Source organism: Bicyclus anynana, chromosome 1 (genome assembly GCF_947172395.1).
Source record: "Bicyclus anynana chromosome 1, ilBicAnyn1.1, whole genome shotgun sequence".
In the NCBI taxonomy this organism is placed as follows: Eukaryota; Metazoa; Arthropoda; class Insecta; order Lepidoptera; family Nymphalidae; genus Bicyclus; species Bicyclus anynana.
Window position 1 is genome coordinate 10,834,841 of NC_069083.1, and position 23,201 is coordinate 10,858,041.

The 23,201-nt window shown below is 34.3% G+C and overlaps 2 protein-coding genes across 4 annotated transcripts; one reads left to right on the forward strand and one right to left on the reverse strand.

The window, feature by feature from the left end:
• The first annotated feature begins 31 nt into the window (after positions 1-31).
• Positions 32-17,992, forward strand: LOC112046042 (phospholipid scramblase 2). The gene is made up of 7 exons (XM_024082495.2): positions 32-176; positions 262-356; positions 6,225-6,547; positions 10,757-11,022; positions 11,769-11,993; positions 12,667-12,828; positions 13,981-17,992. The coding sequence occupies exons 3-7, from the start codon at positions 6,229-6,231 to the stop codon at positions 14,038-14,040; spliced, it is 1,032 nt and encodes a 343-aa protein (XP_023938263.2). The 5' UTR covers positions 32-176; positions 262-356; positions 6,225-6,228; the 3' UTR covers positions 14,041-17,992.
• Positions 17,993-18,570: 578 nt separating this feature from the next.
• LOC112046045 (uncharacterized) lies at positions 18,571-21,148 on the reverse strand. Of its 3 annotated transcripts, none has more exons than XM_024082505.2 (3): positions 20,999-21,148; positions 20,385-20,506; positions 18,571-19,843 (listed from the first exon to the last, which is right to left on the reverse strand). In XM_024082505.2, the coding sequence occupies exons 2-3, from the start codon at positions 20,498-20,500 to the stop codon at positions 19,150-19,152; spliced, it is 810 nt and encodes a 269-aa protein (XP_023938273.1). In that variant the 5' UTR covers positions 20,501-20,506; positions 20,999-21,148; the 3' UTR covers positions 18,571-19,149. The 3 variants fall into 3 exon arrangements, with proteins under 3 accessions (XP_023938273.1, XP_023938272.1, XP_023938270.1); XM_024082504.2 differs by having other exon boundaries at positions 20,984-21,143; XM_024082502.2 differs by having other exon boundaries at positions 20,918-21,141.
• Positions 21,149-23,201: the final 2,053 nt, after the last annotated feature.

Genomic DNA, 23,201 nt, shown 5'->3' on the forward strand with positions numbered 1-23,201 from the left:
GAGGGAGAGAGGGCTAGAGGTTGATTGACACAATCCGGTACAAAAATAGAGATAGAGATAGGTAATTAGTATTCAACTGAAAAAAATTAAAAATAGGACAACACACACACCAACAACAAAGATCAATTGATTGTCAAAATTGCCGAATCCACGGGTCAATCGGGCGGGCAACCTTGGTACAGTTTTAGTGGTTTTTAAATCTATGTAGTAATAATAGCTATAGTATTTCTTCAAATTGTAATTACTGAATTACATTTTCAGGCTCCTGGAGCAAGAATATTTGAAATCTCAAAACTTCTTCAGTAGTACGTTCTGTACCGGCGAAACTCCTTCCTTTATTTGTACTATTTGTATTGGTAAGTAAATTATGTAGATAAGTACAAAATCGTTGAATTTTAGTCTAAGTCTGATGCAAAAAGCGAAGATTTAAGATACTTATAAAACTTGTGTGATTAAATTTTAGATTCGATTTGAAAATCTGATTAAACTTGGCTATACATATTTGAAAATTTCTTGGCATTCTACATTTACAGAATGTATATAATACGTACATAAAATTTATAGTAGGTACCATGGTTGGGTAGGTATACATAACACAATCAATGCTCCGGGTATTATTAAAGTGTGAAATTTTGAAGACTTACTTGTTTGGCTCTAGACTTTACAGTTTTATGACTTTAAATATACAATAAGACATCAAAACTAAACAAACAAGTTATTGGTTTTACAGTGGGTGCAATCATCTGGGTCCATGTTATATTTAAATCTAGTGTTTGTTTCATATTAAGAAATTCTTAGACCTTAAGGGCTAGTTTCATTTTCCTGTAATTATACAGCTTACTAGTGTATGACTAATCAAGTGTATATCTGACTGATTCATATTATTGTTTTTAAAAATATTAGTCAAATAAAAACTTAATGTTTACATTTGAAATATCTTGCTATGATGAGGTAAGAGGTTGACTAAATCATGAGGTGAACTTAAACAGAACTTAAATGTTAATTATTCAATTAAAATGATTTCCCTATAATAATAGTCACATAAAAAACACTGTATCATTTAGAGATCTTGGCAGTTTCATCATCTATTTATTTTCTTCAGACAAATTAAACATGAGAAACAAATTTCTACACCTATACTGAAGCGAAACTCGCTGTGCAATGTTTATCTACAAACAAATTAAAAATTACACCTGATAATAATTTAAATTAAGTATTTCCTAAAGTAATAATGACAATAAAGAAGAATGCCCACCGGCCTATACATCAGCCCAGGGACCCCAGGCTCTGAAACTACTAGATTGAATTAAAAAATTCTTTTACCTTTAGAATCCTTACTATTTAGAGTTCCCATTTACCCTGATGAATATTGGCTATGTTTTATCCCTGTATTCCTACTGCAATGGTAACTACGCCACATCATTTGAACTTTAAATAATGGTATTACTGCATGTACATAACACATAAAATGTACACGCAAATATATTATAATAACTGCCTGAACACCAGTTTATTTGGTGCTGCACAACCATCTTGTCAAACAAATCATACTGTAACCTGGTAACAACAGTTACCTGGCAAAGATTATCTTAACTTCGTTTTATGTATTTAATAGTACCCTAAAAATACTAAATTGTTACCATAGTTAAACATTTCCAATGTACAGCAAAATATTATTGTAAAATCTATCAATGAAATCAAATTAAACAATCCCCTGGCAACAGTCCCCTTCCTAAAATCTGACCTATGGAGGTGAACTTTAATGTCAACACATAAAGTCCCTGTAACAATTCAAAAAACTAATGACTTGCCTTCTATTGGTAGTTTTTTTTTTTTACATACATGTGTGATAGTATAGATTTTCAGTATATGCTCAAATTTGTCTTAAATTAATAGGAATATTTTTGTTTCATATGTTGCAAATAAGTTTATAGACATGGATAAGTTTCTCCAAATGAGCTTTTTTTAATTTGCCTAGACAACTTTCTTAGAGCGAGTTTCCCAGTTTACAGAGAAACGCTCATACATATATTTATATTTTATAAATTATAAATTTAATATATCTTTTAGGTATACAATAATGGCTTGTTTACTATAATGCACAGAAGAATAATAACATGATAATAAGTAAACAATTATTGATGACTTGTTTGAGGAAAACATTGGAATAATAGTGTAATAATACACACTGGCCTAGTAAAATTAGTAATAGCTAATTACTCTTATTAATATACCCAGAGGCACAATAATCCGCCCTCTTTAATATGACGCGAGTATATTAAAGTGGGCGGTTAATTGTGCCTCTGAGTATATAAGACTCAAATGTTGAAATAAATTGAAAGCATATAATGTATGTAGTAGGAAAAGCATAGCTTAAAAAATAATTTTTCATATGCTTTTGTTCCTAAGTGAGCAAGTTAATGATATTTTTTTAAAATAATATTTGTATAGATATTACACACTAGACAACATATATTTGTCATTTTTTATCTTATGGCTATTTTGAATGCCTATGTATTAAATTATTAAGAAGGGTATGAATACATAAATACATATTATCTATACTAATCTATACTAATATTATAAAGAGGTAAAGTTTGTAAGTTTGTAAGTTTGTCACATTTTTTAAATGGGGTAATCTTCGGAACTACTGGTCCGATTTTAAAAATTCTTTCACCAGTAGAATGCTACATTATCGGGGAGTGCTATAGGCTATATTTTATATTGGTATCATATATATTAGCCGAGTTATCACAGTTTTGGTCATACAGGTCGGACTGAAAATCCTCTTAAACAGACTTATTCGCATGCGCTGCCTTAACTATTGTGTATAATTGAAATTAATGTATGGAGACTTTATGTATCTTTAAAAGTTCTACTAAAAAGTCCGCGACACCATATATCTATCTTCTATATATTAGCAGATATAGTACCTTTTGTGTTTTAAAAATTATTTATTTTATACACTTAGGTTTACGTCATTATTTATACAACTAAACTTTAATCCTTATTAAAATAAATTATTTAATAATCACAAGGATATTATGGAGATAAGATTTGCCCTTTACAGTATGTTAATTACTTAAATAGTTTCGGAGATAATACAAAATTTCTAAGACGCAGAATTTCCGCTATATGACGCCCGGCGCTTTCATTTACGTAGTTCCCGTTCCCGTGTGAATATGGCGATCAAACATAGCCTATGACACTCGCAAATAACGTAGCTTTCTATTGGTAAAACAATTTTCCAAATCGGTCCAGTAGATACAGAGATTACCTCCTACAACCACACGAACTTTACCTCTTTATATTATTAGCATAGAAGTCTCTATTTCTCTTGGTCATACCACCACTCTCGAAGGACTGGAACGATTTTGCTAAGGGTAGGAGTAAAATAGAGAAGTTACAGGGTAGGGTAGGGTACGGGTAGGGAAGCGTAGGGGTAGTGTAGGGGTAGGGTAGGTTTAGGGCCGGGTTTAGGGTAGTGGTAGGGTAGGGGTAGAGGTAGGGTAGTGGTAGGGTAGAGGTACGGGTAGGATAGGGAAGTGGTAGGGTAGGGGTAGTGTAGGCGTGAGATAGGGGTACGGGTGGGATAGGTGTAGGAAAGGGATAGGGTACGGGGAGGGTAGGGGTAGGATGGGGGTAGGGGTAGGATGGGGGTAGGGTGTAGGTAAGGTAGGGGTAGGGTAGGAGTAGGTTTGGGGTAGGGTAGGGTAGAGTGGGGGTAGGGTAGGGTAGGGGTAGGGTAGATGAAGGGGTTGGGTAGGGTTGGGGTAGTGGTAGGGTAGGGGTAGGGTAGGGTAGGGGTAGTAGTAAAGTTGACATCGAAATTTACGCGGACGAAGTCGCGGGCGTCCGCTAGTGTTATATAAAATATGATAATATGTATAGATCACATTCACAACATAACATGTTGTTTATATTAAGAAGTAATCATTGGACTAGGTCATGTTTACAAAGTAAACAGTACCTAACTAATGTAAACGTTACAGACTAGTTAGGTTCTTTCAGTTTGATGTATACTTATATATTGATTGATAGACGTAATTTTTTTTTTTTTATTCTTTACAAGTTAGCCCTTGACTACAATCTCACCTGATGATAAGTGATGATGCAGTCTAAAATGGAAGCGGGCTAACTTGTTAGGAGGAGGATGAAAATCCACACCCTTTTCGGTTTCTACACGGCATCGTACCGGAACTCTAAATCGCTTGGCGGTACGTCTCTGCCGGTAGGGTGGTAACTAGCCACGGCCGGAGCCTTCCACCAGCCAGACCTAGACAAATTAAGAAAATCTTAATCTGCCCAGCCGGGGATCGAACCCAGGACCTCCGTCTTGTAAATACACCGCGCATACCACTGCGCCACGGAGGCCGTCAAAATAATAATAATAAAATAATAAATCTTATCTTATAATGTATCAAAACCAACGACATTTTACACTCTAAATATGTTACGTGCCTACAAAATCACCGCAGTGATCTGAATTTAGCTACTCCACTGAACGTGCACATTTACAATTTTGTGTTATAAAACACAAAATTTAGTTTTTACTTTGTACACTTCATGGACACAAAACTCAATATTGTAGACAATATTTAGCTATTTGTTTAACTTTTATTGTTTACAATGCTATTAATTTAAATTAAGACAACTAGGCGCCTTTGTTCGCCTCAGTTTCGATACGCTACAGTTTATTTCATGTAGGATGGTGCGGGTGACAGTTTGTTTCACTCTTGAAAGTTTGCCGCGATTCACGATAATAGTACTTATGAACGTCCTACAGGCGAGTGTTACCATACCCAACATGGGTATGGTAACACTCGCCTCTGAAATCTGAAAAACATTTTAATGACATATCTATAGTATAAAATCTTTGATCATAACAGTTATTTTGCTTAAAACAAAATTTATTTTGTATTTACAGGGCTTAGTATGTCTGTCTTATATTATGCAAACATAATAATTCCAGAGTATTACGATATATAGTTAGTTAGTTACCTAGATATATTGCTTTGAGGAAGAGCTGTTGACCTTCAAACTATTTTTACATTGTGTTGAGGAGCCATATGCTCAGTTTAAATAATTTATAGATATCAAGTCATTCAATTTTTAAAAGATTGTGTTTTGAAAATTGCTTCATAAAATATATAATAGCAGGTACTCTAAATAGTTTATGTTAAAACAATAATAATTCTAGTGTTTCAAATTCCGATGCTAACTTTAATTATTGCATTTGTTGCGGCTACAATATGCTACAACTACATAGATTCCACAACAATTGTTATGTATCTCTATAGTTTAGGTCATCATCATTAATAACCCATATTCGGCTCACTATTGAGCACGTGTCTCCTCAGAATGAGAGGGGTTAGGCCTTAGCACTACGCAGGTCCAATGCGAATTGGCAGATTTCTCACACGTTGAGAATTAAGAAAAATCTCAGGTATGCAGGTTTCCTCACGTTGTTTTTCCTTCACCGCTTGAGAAAAGTGATATTTAATTTCTTATTGCATACCTATAACTGATAAGTTGGAGGTGCATGTCCCGGAACGCATTCGAACCTACGCTCTCCGAATCAAAGGCAGAGGTCATATCCACTGGGCTATCACGTCGAGTAGGGGTAGAGTTGTGGTCAGGGAAGAAGTAATTGCTTATAATTCAAAGCGAAGCTTGACCGGGCCCGCTAGTAGTATTGTAAAAGAGGTAAAGTTTGTTGTATGTATTGTAGTTGTAATCTCTGGATCTATGAACCGAATTTGAAATTTTTTTTACTACTTGAACGACACGTTATTTGTGAGTGTCATAGGCGTATATTTTCCCCGTATTTTCACAGGGAACGGGAACTACACGGGTAAAGCCGAGACCGTCGCCTAATAATAGTAATCTAATAAAATAAAAATTGATAAAAAGTTGAGTCGTGATAGCCCAGTGGATATGACCTCTGCCTCCGATTCCGGAGGGTGTCAGTTATGTGAATTTTAAGAAATTAAATATCACGTGTCTCAAACGGTGAAGGAAAATCATAGTGAGGGAACCTGCATACCAAAGAATTTTCTTAATTCTCTGCGTGTGTGAAGTCTGCCAATCCGCATTGGGCCAACGTGGTGGACTATTAGCCTAACCCCTCTCATTCTGAGAGGAGACTCGAGCTCAGCAGTGAGCCGAATCTGGGTTGATAACGATAACGAACGAAATAAAAATTGAATTTTTTTTTTTTTCAGAAAAATGTCGCACAAACAAACGCCTTACAGCCCGAACTTTCCGGCAAGTCAAGGTTACGCGCCTCCAGACGAAGGCAACAAGAAGAATGAGAGCTATCCTATGCAGGCTCAGGGTGGTTACCCAGGCCCTCCACCCGGCCCAATGCTGCCGCCAGGAGCTCAGCCGTTGCCTGGCATGCACGCTGGCTTTCAGCCAGGCTTCCAACCTGGATTCCAGCCGGGATTTGCGGCGGGGTATCCACAGCCGCAACCTGGTTATCCGCATCCGCAGCCTGGTTACCCGGCCCCGGTTATCCAACAACCAGCACCAGCGCAAGGTCCTGGTAAGAGAAACATTATTAGGTGTTGTTTTTCTTCTGGACTATTTTGTGCACATTAAAATTACCTACATCTCAAAATCAAAATATACGCATTCTCGAATATCCAGGAAGCGTAAGAAAAAATAATATCTATAAGTAATAAGTATTGAAGTGATGCATTTGGATAATGGCGGCTTAGGAGCACATAACCTTTATTAATATATGAAATCCTGAATCTTTATTAATATTATGTAATATATGAAATCATGCCTCAATCGGTAGACACTCCGAAAAACATTGTTAAACATTAAATGTGTAGAGCAATATTTATAAACATGGATTAATATTCAAACATCATTTTCTTTAAATTTACTTTGAACTTTAAACAGTACTGATTAGGTCCACTTTACTTTGAAGAAAATTGAGATTTAAATCTTAATCCATATTTATACATAATTTTTGAAATACTTTTCTGTATGTTCTTGCTAATGTCCTAATTTACTCAAGGGTTTCTAGAATATCTTAATATCCTAGAGAGTCACTAACAAAGACTGATTAATTTATAGTATTTGTATTATCATCTCATGACATTATAGGTCAGAATGCTAGTCTAAATAACTCTAAAACTTGCGCATTACGTGTTTAAAATAATAGATGTCCTAAGTTCATTTAATAATACAACAATGTAGCATAAATTTCGGCTGTTATGTAGGCAGTCAGCAATTCGTAAGGTGAAGGTCACGTCCATTAATTGTTTCAGCCTAATTGGTCTGGCTATTCCAATTTAGAATTTTATAATAGGCTTAAGCTATGCTATGCATGCTATGATATGTACGTGATGCATATGTATGTGATGCATAGTACATTAGTATTTTTTTTTCAGTGGGGTTAATGATTATTATTATCGGACTAATTTAACGGTCCACTAGAGGGTCTCCCTCCTTTTTTTTATTCTTTACAAGTTAGCCCTTGGCTACAATCTCACCTGATGGTAAGTGATGATACAATCAAAGATGGAAGCGGGCTAACTTGTTCTACACGTACCGGAACGCTAAATCGCTTAGCGGTACGTCATTGCCGGTATTATAGAAGAGGGGATATGGAGCTCTTACCTACCCTGCTACTGCAATGTTGGTTGGTGGACATAGGGTGACAATGTTTAACAAACACTATCAGATGCTAATGATAACAATCGGGATCCAAGACTGAAATCCAGGACCTGGTGTCCCAAAGAAACATGGGCTGACCACTGGACGTACAAGGCAGTCAAGCAATATTGATGCTTCTTTTAATCAAGCAATATTAATGCTTCTATCTTGGCTACTAGTACTCGTAGCTACTAGTAGTAATCTGAAAAAAGAGTACTTTGATTGTAAGTTTGAACTACTACTAAGTTTGAATCCTGAAGAGCCTATTCTTAGTTACAATCCTGAGCTTCGTAAGGGTTTAAAAATTGATTTTTGGTGCGGGTGCGAAAATTTAGACGGCTTAGATGTGAAAAGCAACAGACAGACAGTAATTTTCGCATATTTATAGTACCTAGGGTATGTAAGAAGTTATATATTGCGTATGTTCTATTTGTATCAGAACGATTCGAGTTAATGACTGTATGTACACAGATAAAGATGTTTACTTTGGGCACAATTTAAAAGATATATAATTGCAGATATGTACTGAATGTATTGCATTACATAGCTCTTGACAACTGATCAGTGTGTTGTTTAATTAAATTAATTGTGTAATTTAAAAGTTTGTTCAAAAGTGCTCGTATTTATTTAATATTTTCTACTTATATTAAATCAAAGAGAATATGAAAATCCTTAATGATCAATCAAAAAATCAATTTGAAATTTTGCATGAAGACAATGTTATTTTACATCAACGCATAAAGCCTATCGAAAGTTCTAAAATTAGAAAGTTTTTTTATAAGAAGTGTTCAAAAATTGTGTGTTTGAAAGATAAACGAATTTATTTGGACACTTTAACTGTAGCTAGTGCAAAGAGAACTGTACAGAGGTTGTACAGAAAGCTGTTTAGCAACCGTTTGAGTGGATATGAGAGTTTATTGTCCGACGAAGAGAGAAGGTTGACAGAGATAGTTGACTATAAACATGCGGTGGCGGGAGTAATATACTAAATCATATTATTTGTTTTGTGACGGTAACTTTTTATATTGTGATGTTTAATACCTACCTATTTTGATAACTCTTTATAATATGTTGTGTCGGTATATATATTCCTCATCTTATCCTTATGCTACTTATGTAGGTTCGGCAAAATATTGATAGTCTTCCATTCGCTTCTAACATATATATATTTATACATATTTGTATATCAAATTCTCATTTTGAGATATTTTGTTATACTAAGAACTCTTTAAAAGCTTTCAATCCTTTCAATCATGGAATTTATCAGACAAAGACACACTTTCATGTGTACAGATATTTCGGGTGAAAAGCAAATTTCCTTTTTTTTTAAAGTCTGATGTAGAGTAAGAAAGCAAAAATAACCCTAAACATAAAATTTATAAAAAATTTAAATTTAAGTTATTTATTATGTTCCTGAATGACTTAAAGACGATTTAAAGAAATTTATTGATTGTGTTTGTGTGGTTTCCATTTTATATTCACAACTAGTAGTAGTTCCTGTAGGAATACGGGAACTTTTACATGGTTTCCATTCCCGTAGGAATAAGGGGATAATATATAGCCTATAGCCTAACACTGAAAGAATTTTTCAAATCGGGATTTTATTCCTGAGATTAGTGCGTTCAAAAAAACAAACAAACTCTTCAGCTTTATAATATTAGTATATATTACAATAATACGGCTGCGTGGCGCAGTGGGAAATTACCCAGCTGCATCGGGCGTGGGATCGATTCCCGCAACTGGAAAAAGGTATTGTTTGTTTTGAAAACATACTCGTATAGCGAGTGCCAGCGGCTTCTCTAATGTGCAAAAATGTATTCCTCGAAAAGAGTACTTATTTTCTTCACGATGAAAAGTAGGTAGGTAGCCTATATTCTACTCTGCTCTGCTGACAAGTGTATGCTAAACATGGTGATCGGTCGAGTAGTTAAAGCGTGAGAGCGTAACAAACTCACTTTCGCATTTATAATATTAGTACGGATTGTGCTGTATTTATTCCATTCCATGTTACATTGTTTTGTGTCTACTGTCATGGCAATTAAAACATTGTTTCATTGTTTCTATTTCGTTACGGCGTTAATTCGTACCTACCTATTACTTCTTTGGCCCAGGAACTAAGTATTTTTTAAGGTTTCTAATTTAGGTACGTACGTACAAAAACGTAAACCTTAAACGTGTAAGATCACACGCGTGTCGGTGACACAATATTTTTTTTATGACCATACCTACTGCCCAAATTTTTTTATAGGTTGGTACCTATATGCGATATTCACAGCGAGTCCGACAAAATTATGAACGTACTTAACGAACCACGATGGTGGGGTAACCGTCCCGTACATGCCGACTTCAAAACTTTTGTTCATCCGATAACAAATATTACTAATTAATTAATTTATTTATTGAAATTACAACCTATACTCAAGCCAAACTCAATGTGGAATGTTTATCAACAAACAAAAAAATAAAGGTAAAACGCATGTCATTTCATACATAACATTCAACATCAAGTTTGTCTTTAGTTTATGAGCCAACTTTTTTATGAATACTAATAATACATGGGCCTTAGCCATGTGGCACATCGATTCTCTTTCTACAAACTAACGCTTCGAAAACTAACAAAATGTATGCGAATGACAGATCCGATCGACAACTTCACGTGACCTGTCGACAGTGAATGTCATTGCCATACATTTTTTAATTTTCAAAGCGTTAGCCAGGCGCCTATCCAGGGGGGAGCAAGCGGGGCATTTGCCCAGAGCGGCAAAGTGCGGCAAAATTTATTTAATTGGTCCCGTAGGTTTCGGAGAAAATTTACTATGACAGATCATCTACATCAGACATTCGAAAGATCTTACAAGGGTTCTGTTTTTATACGTCCATACGTTCGGAACCCTAAAAGAAGTATTTATGGAACGGGCGGCAAAATTTATCTTTGCCCGGAACGGCGATATTGCTGGATCTAGGCTATGGCGTTAGCGTTTGTAGAAAGAGAATCGACGTGCCACATGGCTACAGGCCCAGATGTGTTTAACCGTTCTTAAGTTATATATTGTTTAATAAATACAGATGACATATCTTATTTCAGGTGGTTGGATGACTATTCCGCAAGCTCCCGCCAATTGTCCGCCCGGTTTGGAATACCTCTCTATGATTGACCAGCTGCTCGTGAAGCAGAAGGTGGAACTGTTGGAAGCGTTCGTCGGCTTCGAGACCAACAACAAGTACACCGTGAAGAACTCCCTCGGACAGAAGGTGTACTACGCGGTGGAGGACAACGACTGCTGCACGAGAAACTGTTGCGGGCCCATGCGTCCTTTCGATATGAAGATTATGGACAACTTTAGGAACGAGGTAATTCCACTTTTGATATAAATTAAGTACAGGGCGACACAAAAGAGTAGACAATAAATGAGGGTGCTGTTGTCACTTATTGTCGTCTTTATGATAACCCTGTGTTCTGTCATCCACTTGTGACTGACTACCTTGATTCTTGATAATAATTGTTATTTTGTTCTATATGTAGGTAATATTATGTTCTTTGTTTATGATGATTTATTAAAAGTAATATTACTACTGTTAAAAGTAATGTAAATAAATTAATAAATATATTTGGGAAATGTATTCACTCACTATATTATATACACATCACTGTTTAACCCTGAATTAAACATCATATTAAGAGTACTAAGATTATTAGTACTCTTAATGTGATGTTATACATTATTTACATGTATTAAATAAAAAGAGAGAGTAAATCTAATCTAAATAAATAATATTCGTCTGGTAATTATCCGAATTTCTACTATGATTTTAATAATCTGATAAAACTGATATATACATATAATAATAATAATTGGTTGCTCTATAATCTTTGTGATAATGAAATGTAGTGTTGTGCCACAAAGCGAGTCTATTAGACTTTTTTGTGTCGCACAACACAAATAAATATAATATTCGTCACCAGTATTATATTTTGAACTAATTTGCCCTTGACATAATTTACTAAGAATTAAAATTTAGAAGATATCAACGATTTTTAGTATTAAGTGTACATAATGAATGTGAAGGCCGTCACTTAACATAGTTATCGTTTCCAGGTGATCCACTTGCACCGGCCTTTGGCGTGCGACTCGTGCTGGTGCCCGTGCTGGCTGCAGAGCATGGAGGTGACGGCGCCGCCGGGCACCGTGGTGGGCTCCATCGAGCAGGAGTGGTCCATCTGCAAGCCGTGCTACGTCATCAAGAACGCGGCGGGCGACGTGGTGCTGCGCATCAAGGGGCCCTTCTGCACCTACTCCATCTGCGGTGACGTCGAGTTCAATGTAAGTTCATTGACCCTTGGTCTAGGTGGAGATACATCGTGATGCACATTCAACATTTTTCTAGTAATATGACTTTCCTCCCTACGCATTACCATACCAAGCTAACCTTCTACTCCTCAATTTTTCTGTCACTTGCACCACTTTCACACTATATACTCATTCCTTATTTTATCTATTCTTGTCACATCACACATCCATCTCAAAATACGCATTTCATTCACATGCATTCGTTTACTATCCGTCCCTTTCACCGCGCAACATTCTGATCCATACAGCACGACAGGCCTTACAACCGTTTATGTATATTTTACCCTCAAGTCTAAGAGGCATTCGCGGGTCACATAGTACACCTGAGACCTGTCGCCATTTCATCCATCCCGCATTCATTCTACTTTTCACGTCTCGCTCCACATTGCGATCGTTTTGAAAAAGCGACCCGAGGTACCGAAAATCGGAGCAAGCTGGTGGGGTTACACCATTTAAGGCAATTTTAGAAGATTGAGATGTGCATCCAAAGTCCAAAAATAAATATTCAGTTTTCGTTTGACTGATTCGTAGGCCAACACTTTCCAATTTTTGCTGCCATTTTCCCAGTCTGCTCTGTATCTCAGATGCGTTTTCTCCGACAAGTGATGTGATGTGGTTAAATATTAGTATGGATTGATTGTTTCAGGTGTACTCCAGAGACGGTGAAACAAAGGTGGGGAAGATAACCAAGCAGTGGTCGGGGCTGGCTCGGGAGATGTTCACCGATTCAGATTATTTCGGGATCACGTTCCCGATGGACCTGGACGTGAGGATAAAGGCGGTGCTGCTTGGAGCTTGCTTCTTGATTGTGAGTACTTAGATTACTGATAATAATTTCAAAAATGCTTTCACTGTTAGGAAGCTACACTACCCTCGAGTGCTATAAGCTAAATTATAATATCAAAAAATTTAGAGATCCTTCTTAAAACTCCAATAATGTAATCCAAAGTGTAGAAAATTTCCTAAAATATTGTTTACATCGTGCGCTGCAAAAAGTATTGATGGTAGAATAAAATAATGTACTACGACTTTGCAGAACGCATTATTTTTTACAAAATGTGTTGCGAAAGCCGCCTAACTATTATAGTCATGGCACAAAACTTTTATTTAAAAAAATAATAGAAATGCTTCTGTCAGAAAAAGCTGTTTATTTGTATTTTGGTTGGTGATATCTTCTTATCAAAATTACTTTAGATTCAAGACTGCTTTAATACCTTTGTTTAACTTTTTACCCAACTGCAAGAAGATTTATGTTTTTCACGCCTATCTTGTATGTATGTATGTAATATTTTTTATTTCCCCATATCTTCCAAACCGCTAAACGGATTACGTCATTAAGTCAGATTTGTCTTAACCCAAATGTTCTTAGGTAGACGTTAAAAAAAAACAACCACGACCACTGTGAGACGCTATAGACTAGAGGTAGATTTTTTTTTATAATAATGTTGCGATATGGGTATCATGTTCAGGGGCACATGAAAAGGATTTTAAAACGCTATTTCTGACTAATGACTAGGTGCGAGAAGGTAAGCAGTCGGGTTTTAAATTTTTTCATTGAATGATTCAATTCGGACCTTTCATTCGAAAAAAAAAGTTGCCCAGTCGCCGCTCAACTTAAAATCAGCTGAACCGATTTGACTGAAAATTGGTAGGAAGGTAGCTTAAAACCAGACCGGCATAGGATACTTAGGGAAGAATTGTACATACTTGTGTGTCAAAGCGAAGCTTGACCGAATCAGTTATAAATTACTAGCTGACTTTATTTGCGTGGTTCCCGTTCCCGTAGGAAAACGGGGATAAAATATATATCCTATAGCCTTCCTCAATAAATGAGCTATCTTACCCTAAAATAATTTTTCAAATCAGACCAGTAGTTCCTGAGATTAGCGCGTTCAATCAAACAAACTCTTCAGCATTATAATATTAGTATAGATAAATGGTCTATAATTTTCCATTACAGGATTTTATGTTCTTCGAAAAATCGGGCAACCAAGAGAGCGACGGTCCAGGAATGCTTTAAATTTAAGCGTAAAACGCACACAGATTTTATGTAAGCACACAAAATGTTACTTATTATACTATTATTCTTTATGACATAGTATGTAATCAATGTATGTCATATAGTGGTTGTTCTTAATTGGGGTTGTAACGCAGGTTTTCTTTATATTTTTGAATAATATTGAATTGTAAAGGATGAAAATGTCCACACTTGACTTAAAGTTAGTCACCTATAATACTCGCTCGCACCACTATTCGAACATTATGCAACCACATTAAATTCCTAATATATAATATGTTAAAACTATAACACAAATGCTAGATATTAAATATAATATGTAGAAAAAAATTAATTATTTTGTATAAAATAATATATGGCTACTATTTTTTATTAATAAATAAATATATAATACAATACACACCATTATCACAATATCTGTATGTATTGATTTATTTTTTATAGCTGTGCCTTTTAACTTGACTAATTAATCAAAATGTATTGTGTCTACTGCTAATATGCCGATATATTATAGCGTTAGAGCCAAAAAACTTCCAGGAGTTCAAGTCTTTCTATTTAGACTTGAGACAATATACTCGTCCATTAAATTAAATAGCAAAGCTACTATATTCAGATATTTAATTATTTGGTAATTTTCAATTTTCGAAAACACTATTTAAAAGAAAATGTTACAACCCTATACTTATATAATAAGGAATCTCGTATGCGATATATTATTACCATAAATTAAGAAATTAAAATGTAACAATAAGTCTTATATTGGAATGTTATACAGTATACTATTTACACTTATACTATTAATATGATTGTTTTATATGCAAAGTTTTTCAAATATATAACTTGTATCGCTTTAAATTTTACACGGCCTTATATATTATTTTGCATTTTTTCTAGATTTAAGATTTAATAAATAGATATGTACATTTGGCATTGAACTTCTTATGCCAAGTTGTGAAATTACTAAAGCTAAACAAAGGGACTGGCTCTGTGCAGCTTTATTAAATTTTAGTGGTGATTTTCTTATGAATTATAGTGACAGCTATTTTCAAAAACCTTATACTGTCAAGTAGATCTACGCTCAGTGTAGGGTTCCGTAGTTGGTGATCGTTTGTACTCTTAGGGTCACAGCCCATTAGAGCTACTCGGCACCTGTTCAGCGAGGTTTTTTCTAATTTAATTTAAATTCAAATTAAAAAAGAATTAAAAACAACATCCAGGTTTTAAATCTTTAGTGTGATAGAAAATAATATCGCGAGAGAATTGCGTAAAAAATTTATGGCCAGCCCTTTTTCTGTGCTCTGCGAGAGATATTTCTGTTTGTCCAGGAATTTTTAGGCAACCTACTCGCTTATTTAAAGACAGCAACTTACTAGCAAATCATAGATTGGCTGGTCACATTATAAGACATTTTGTTAATAAATTTTTGACTTCCTACAGGCCTCATCCCACTCATCTGTCAGGAGCTTAGTGTCTTGAAATTAGTCTTGAATATTTTGATAGATGTGTCTGATACACAATAATATAGAAAGCGCGGTATAGTCTATTAAATATATACGAGTATATAGATCAGGAAATTTTCTGATCTGTCTGTTCTATGGGATTATAAACTCGTCAGGCATCAGAATTCTTATAGAACAAACCATATGAGCGGAGTGCCTTTATGCAATGGAACAAATGTTCTGCCAAAAAAGGCTTTTGATAAGTGTCAGGCCTAAAGGTTATTGAAAATGGCTGCAAATAAGTTTTATTGGTGCATAGTGGTGAGACCACATCAATATTTCGTCATAAATTCTTTCTAATTGTGAATTAAATTTCATTTTACTAGTCCCACATTCTCAACAGGGTTACTGCAAATAAAATAAACATAACACTCGAAATTATAATATGCATATAATATATACTTCTCACCAGAAAAACGAAAAGGTTTCAGACAGTACTTGCGGACTGTTTCAGTTTTTTGATGAGAAGTATATTTGCTACAGAATCCGTTATTTTTCGTGTTACATTTTTATCTAGTCTAAGTCTATGCAAAAGTACAGTTTTTTTGTTACAAATGTACTGTAGTTATTATGTAAAGAATGCCTCAGTGTCATAATTTTATACAGGAAGAAAATTTTTTTAGTGCGGATATTTTTATATTTTGTACATAAACAAAATTTAATGATCACGTATTTTTTCTTTTTTTTTTTAACTCAAAAATAACAAAATTATCGTTAGCTAAAGTTATTTACTTTTGAACAGAATTTTAGGGTCACCCTATTGTGCGTTTATTTTATTTTCGTTTGATACCTAAAGGACGTCACCAGATCACTTTTAAGCTGAATATATCTTGTTTAGTAATAATATGTACATTATTTTGTTATTTTAGAGACATAAATTAAAAAAAAAATTACATAAAATGTATCGAACTGTTTGTAGATTTATATTCTATTAATGATACAGAACCACGAAAAAAAATATCCGCACTAAAGACCGAATCACCCTGTATACTCGACGTTTTTTTTCCTATACAGCATTTAGCAAGCATTTACGTCAGTTAGTATGTCTTTATTTCATAATGATAATCTTTCAATGCAAAAATATTGAATTTCAGAAAACATTATTTTTAAATTGAGATTTTAATGGACTCTTTAATCGCACAAAAAAGTATACTTCTCAAAGCAGTATAGTGATAAGATTAATTTCAAATCCAATACACTTATCCTTAAGGTTTAAGTTAACGTTCATTTATATACGAGTAGTTACCTTCGCGGCAACCATTCGAAAAGCACAGTTAATGATTTTTAAAGCAAAGGGTTGCCATAATTTACGGCATTAATGGTCTGGTGACAGAAGAAAGGAATGATCCCTCATGATGACTGAGAAATTGTCAAAAGTTAAAATTAAGTTTTACATTTGGACAATTGAGGAGTTGGACCCTTGAAACCGGCTGCCTTCCAAAACCACAGTCCAAACTTCATACTTAGCTACCGTATAACCGACGAAATACAGGGTTACCCTAAATGACTGCAACGCCTTAATTATTTTATTTTCTACTCTTTTGTGTCGTACTATACTTACGAGTACATACGAGGACCATACCCAAACATTTAGACTTCGGAAAATGAGGTGTGGGGCTAAAACAGACCCTCGGCCTATAATTACTGCTAATATTCACTGATCTTATGAAATTATACCTACAGAGTTTTGACGTAATTATTATAAACATGAAAGTGGCACAATAACTCTGCGTTCCTAAAATATTCTTGGTACATTTTAGAAGCTTATAATAAAATTAAAATTTTATAAATATTTACAAAACGGACCCTGTAGTAAAGTGGCCAATATATTGTGCTTAGCAGTTTTATGCTTTTATTTAGTGTAGAATGTTTACTAACTGATTTCAATGATCTAAAAGAGCTTTTTTGTATATTTTATATTATAAGTTTGAGACCCAAAGACTTCTATATATACTCAGATGCACAATTATCCGCCCACTTTAATATACTCCCGTCATATTAAAGTGGGCGGATAATTGTGCCTCTGAGTATATTTTGCAATTTATACAGCCGTGTATTGCTATACCCTGTGGCTTAATCTCAGATAATATATATTATACTGTCTAATAATGCAATGGCATGAACAGGGTCTTGACCCAGGGTAAGCATTTTAGCATGTACATAAATTAGTCTTCTAATGTTTACATTATTAAGTACTAGCCTACTATTACTGGGCTATTGAAATTGGGCTAATGATGAATGTATTACCGAAACTAAGTGGACTATTTCATGTAAGTGGGTAGTGAACATAGAAGTCTTTGCCTTAACCATATAATTATTTGCATGTCAGTGTCATTAAAAATTATTGTTCTTGTCTCTGTGTTATTGTCATGTAATTTTCATGTTAAATCTTTCTTGACATTGTTTTTTTATGAATATATTTTATTACAATAAACTTTTATAAGTATGAATAATAAGTTTTATTTCTATTGTGATTTAATTAGTCTGTCTCCTAATAAGTTTATGGAAGTACTAAGCAAGATATTTGGAATCAACTCATTATACGGCTCACTGCTGAGCTCGAATCTCCTCTCAAAATGAGAGGGATTAGGCCAATAGTCCACCACACTGCCCCAATGCGGATTGGCAGACTTCACACTCTTAAATTAAAAATTAATTAAGAAATTCTCTGGTGTGCAGGTTTCCTCACGATGTTTTCCTTCACCGTTTGAGACACGTGATATTTAATTTCTTAAAATACACACAACTGAAAAGTTGAAGGTGCATGCCCCAACCATCTTCTTGTTTCTTCTGGGCCGTTTCTGCACTTAGCCATGTGTTTGGCCTTTGTGCGTATGCCCCGGACCATATTCGAACCCCCACCCTCCGGAATCGGAGGCAGAGGTCATATCCACTGGGCTATCACGGCTCATGGCTATCAAGCAAGATATATCGACTCAAAATAATATCTGTCAATTTTTTAGAGTACCATAATTATTATGTTTTACTATTTCAACCATAGTTATTCAGGCAGGATTTAGGCTTAAATAAAAGATTTTCTCTTATGTATATAATAATGAATATATTATTACTAAATAAGTTATTAACATGATAATTATATTTAAGAAAAATACACATACACAAGGCAATACATTATTGTTAGTTAATAAAAAAATGAAACAGACAGAACATATAAAAAGAACAAAGTTAAAGTAGGTAGACTAGAGTAAACATAAAACAACATGTATTGTTAGCACAAAAAAAATCGCTTGGCGGTTCTCTTTGTCGGTAGGGGGGTAGCCTCGGCCGAATCCTCCCACCAGCCAGACGGGGAACCCAGGACCTTCGTTTTGTAAATCCACCACGCATTGCGCCACAGAGGCCGTCAAAATTGAATGATCATTGTATTTCATGTCCATCAACATTCCATATCAGACATCCGCCAGTTCAATAATATTTAAACAATCTAAAACTACCAGTAAGATTATAAAATTATCTATTTGTGTCTTTAGAATCCGAAAGTCTGACCTTTGAAATTCGCAGCGTAAGGCACACAGAGAAAGTTGCAGACATCAGCTATTGTATATTCATATGAGTACTTATAAATTGTAGGAGTCTTACAATAAAAAGTTGGTTATTTCAGTTTCCTGTTTTCTTTGTTGCTCATTTTATTATTATGTGGATATTTCTTTATAGGTATATGTGATATAGATATTGGTGTTCCATGACGTCGTATTAAAACTGGAGGGTTTTTGATGTATTCTGCAACAGGGCTGGATACATGTTGGTACATATTCTTACTGAAAGGTGTCCTAACTGAATGAGCTTGATTATTTCTTGTGGGAGTTTTTAGGACATTAATATTCTTTGGTGGATTTGTGATGGATGGATCTAGATCATCTTTCTTAGTTTGATTTTCATATATATGTGTTGCTGCACCATCTTTTAGAAATTTAGATGTGCTTTTTTGTTGTAATTGACTTTGTCCATCTTCAGATTCTATGTGTATATTAGGTATCAGATCATTTTGCTTTTTTCCAAAATAGTTATCAATGTCTAAAGCATTATTCAAATCACTATTTTTATTTTCAGTCATACAAATTTCAGTTACTTGTTTCTCAATTAATACAAAGCTGTCATCAGCTGGGAGTCTTAGATAGCTGCTATCAAAGGGACTGGTAGAGCAATTTCTTAATCTATTGGAGACTTTTGGCAGGTCTGAAGAGTTAATGACACAATCATTATTCATTTCTGGCTCTGAATGTACTTCAATAATTTTAATACTGTTGTCATGTCCATTGATTTCTTTTTTTTTCTTTTCAGCTTTTCTGTAACATGTCAAAAAATATGTTTTAACTATTTATGTAGGTGAAATGAAATTGAAATGGTATGTACCTATTTTAAAAATAACACGTTTTCTCTGAACCAGCTGCAATACTAAGCTTTTCTTTGTTCATGGAAATTTTCAGTAAAGCTTTTGGCCCCAGTCTTAGTCTTAACATCTAATACTGATTGTAAAAGAGTACAATATTATTTTATTGTCCTAAGTCAGGTCAGTTCTATCGTTGAAAATACCAGTTGTACTGAGTGCTAATAATAATAATAATTAGTTACACAAAACACAAACAACCTTTTTTAATTTATGTATGTATGTTTGTCCAGCCTAAACTCTGAAACAACTGAACTATTATTAATGTGATTTTCACTAGAAGATAAAGGTAGGTTATTGAGCAACATATTAGCAACTTTTTATCCCAGAAAAATCCAAAGTTCCCGTGGGATTTGTGAAAATTTGAATTTCACACAAACAAAGTTGCAGGCGTCCACTAGTGAGTACTTAACTATAATGAGTAATAAATGGACACATACCTCATTGCTCGTCGTACATGTTTTGGTAAAAGACATGCTCTGACTTCCTTTAATGTAATCGGCCCAAAAAATACTTCATCTTCACTAGAATCACTCTCAGCAGGACTTGAGGCCATGGTTTTCTGAAATTGAAATGGAGAGTAGGTATCGAATAGATGCAGTCTTTGCTTTGCGAAAGTCCAAGCTGGATAATTAAAATTGATCTAATGATAAATCTCATATGACCGTAAATTTTTCGTCATTATGAATGTAGATCAAATCATTTTATTAATGGAAAGTAGGCATATTTTCCAAATACATATTATTAGCAAAAGTTTGGATAGATGCTAATTCCTTAATCACGGCTCCAACGGTTGAATGGATCTGAAAGTTTGGCACCAAGAATATATTCTGGCTACTTTCTAAATAAATTTCGTACGGAAACAGAATCCACAAATATGAAACCGTGAGGCACAGTAAGTATTCAAGAAGATTTTGTACACGAAATAAAAATAAAAAAGAGAAAGAAGAAACAACCGCCTACAAATAATCACCGAATCGGCTTCAGGAGTTTGTGCGAAAAGTGCGGCTCTGAGAAGAAAAGATATTACTTAACTTACAAAAGTAAATCGTACTTTTTGGATGTAATGCCCTTCGTCAAAATTCAAAGAGTTGCTTTCTTAATAAAAACGAAAATTCAAAACAACGCTGTTTCCAGCTGTTCCAAACCAGCAAGAAAATTCAAATTTGAAATTTGAATGTGTATCTGTCAACGTTTATGAGAATATTTACGAGTGACACTGACAGTGACAGTAACATTGTATAATATTGTATAATATTATAGGTATACATGCTTTTATCATAGACTAGGTATTAAATCTCAGACCAAATAAATAACTATGGACCTAGTATCGCACCCAAATTCCAAGCTCAAACTATTTAACTATGACTTGTACTATGACAAGGTAAACTCACACTGTCACACATCGAAAATTTTGAAACCATTCTAGATATTTTGTATCCTTAGAGACCCCACCTACTTATAACTTTATGAATGAGTCGAAATACACATATGTGTAATTTTTACACAGTCTAATATATAGATACATCGCTTCGACTCTTTACACAGAATATTCGATTAGATAAATATAAGATTAGTATAGGATATGACTTGATCGATGTTTTGCTGTTCCGACTGAAGAAATAAATTATTTTTCAATATTGTTTTTATTACAAAATTGATTTAATTATGTTAGAAATATTGACAAAAAAAAACTTTAGTAAATTAAAAGCCGAAAAAAAAATACCGTTTTTTATGCTTGTTGTTTTTTATGCCATTCAACTACACAAATCAGCATTTCATCATCGATTCTATCATCGATTCATCGATTCTATAAAAACAGTTTTTATAAACGCGCTAGATCGTTGATCGTAAACTTTGACAGAGGGGTAAAGTATAGCGAGCTTCCATAAATAATTTGTCTTAGTTGGCTAGCAACAAGGTATCCTCTAAATACTAACAAAGATTAGTCTACGACATAGAATAGGTATTTCAGGGTTCCCAACTTAGGGGTTTTCCCCCCAGATTTAGGGGGCAAATAAGTGAAATGGGATTTTTTAGGGGTCTGAAATTTTTAGGGGTATTTTCAGGGATTTTTTGACTCTTTAATATATTTAAATTGATGCTAATTTTAATATTTCTTTCTTGGCCTAGCGACTTATAACGACATATAATACGTTATTCTACAACCACTCTGAGGCAATTGGAGGCAATTTTCATCGAATAAAAAAATTCGTAAAGGAGATCATTCATTTTGGGCCCTTTTTGAAAGTGCCGGCCAACGAAAAAAAATAGCACGAATCGTTAGAACTAGTCATTTGGAGTAATAGTTAATATGGCATGAAAGTTGTAGGAGGGCTCTGAACCAAGTTATACAGGTTCGACAATTCGTTATTTCCATACATTTTGTCAATTTTCAAAAGTGCCCGCCAAGAAAAAAAACTGATACGTATCATTAGAACTGTCCATTTGGAGCAATAGTTACTACGGCTCAAATGTTGTAGGACTGCACTGAAACAAGTTATACAGGTTCAATGACTCGTCACTTCTATACATTTTACTGAGTTTTGTAAGTGCCCGCAAACAAAATAAATCATACGTATCGTTATAACTAGCCATTTGCAGCAATCTTTACTATGGCATAAACATTGTAGTATAGCTTTGTGTCGAGTTATACAGTTTCGATGATTCGTCCAATCCATTTATTTTATTGATTTTTTAAAGTACCGTTTAACAAAAATATGGTACTTATGGTTAAAACTGTTTTGGAGTAATAGTTAGTATGGCACAAATGTTGCAAGATTGTTCTGAACCAAGTCATACAGGTTCGATGTCTCGTCACTTCAATGTATTTGATGGAGTTTTGTAAGTTACAAAGTAAATGCTATTTATCGTTATAACTAGCCATTTTGAGTAATAGTTACAATGGCATAAACGTTGTAGTATAGATCCGAATCAAGTTATACTGTTTAGATGATTCGTCACATCCATATATTTTACTGATTTTTTAAAGTACCGTTCACCTAAAATATGGTACCTAACGTTAAAACTAGTCATTAGGAGCAATAGTTAGTAACACGTTGCACACGCTTCAAAAAAAAATCTAGTACTGAAACAAGTTATATAACTTTCATTCATTGATTTCCAAAAAAGTTGGAAAACATAAAAGCAATAATATAAAATATAGAAATAATGATTCTAAGCATTTGCACAAATTCAACATTATGGTGCAAATGTAACTAAAAATTGTGTTATTGTGCATTGAGAGAAATAAAAAC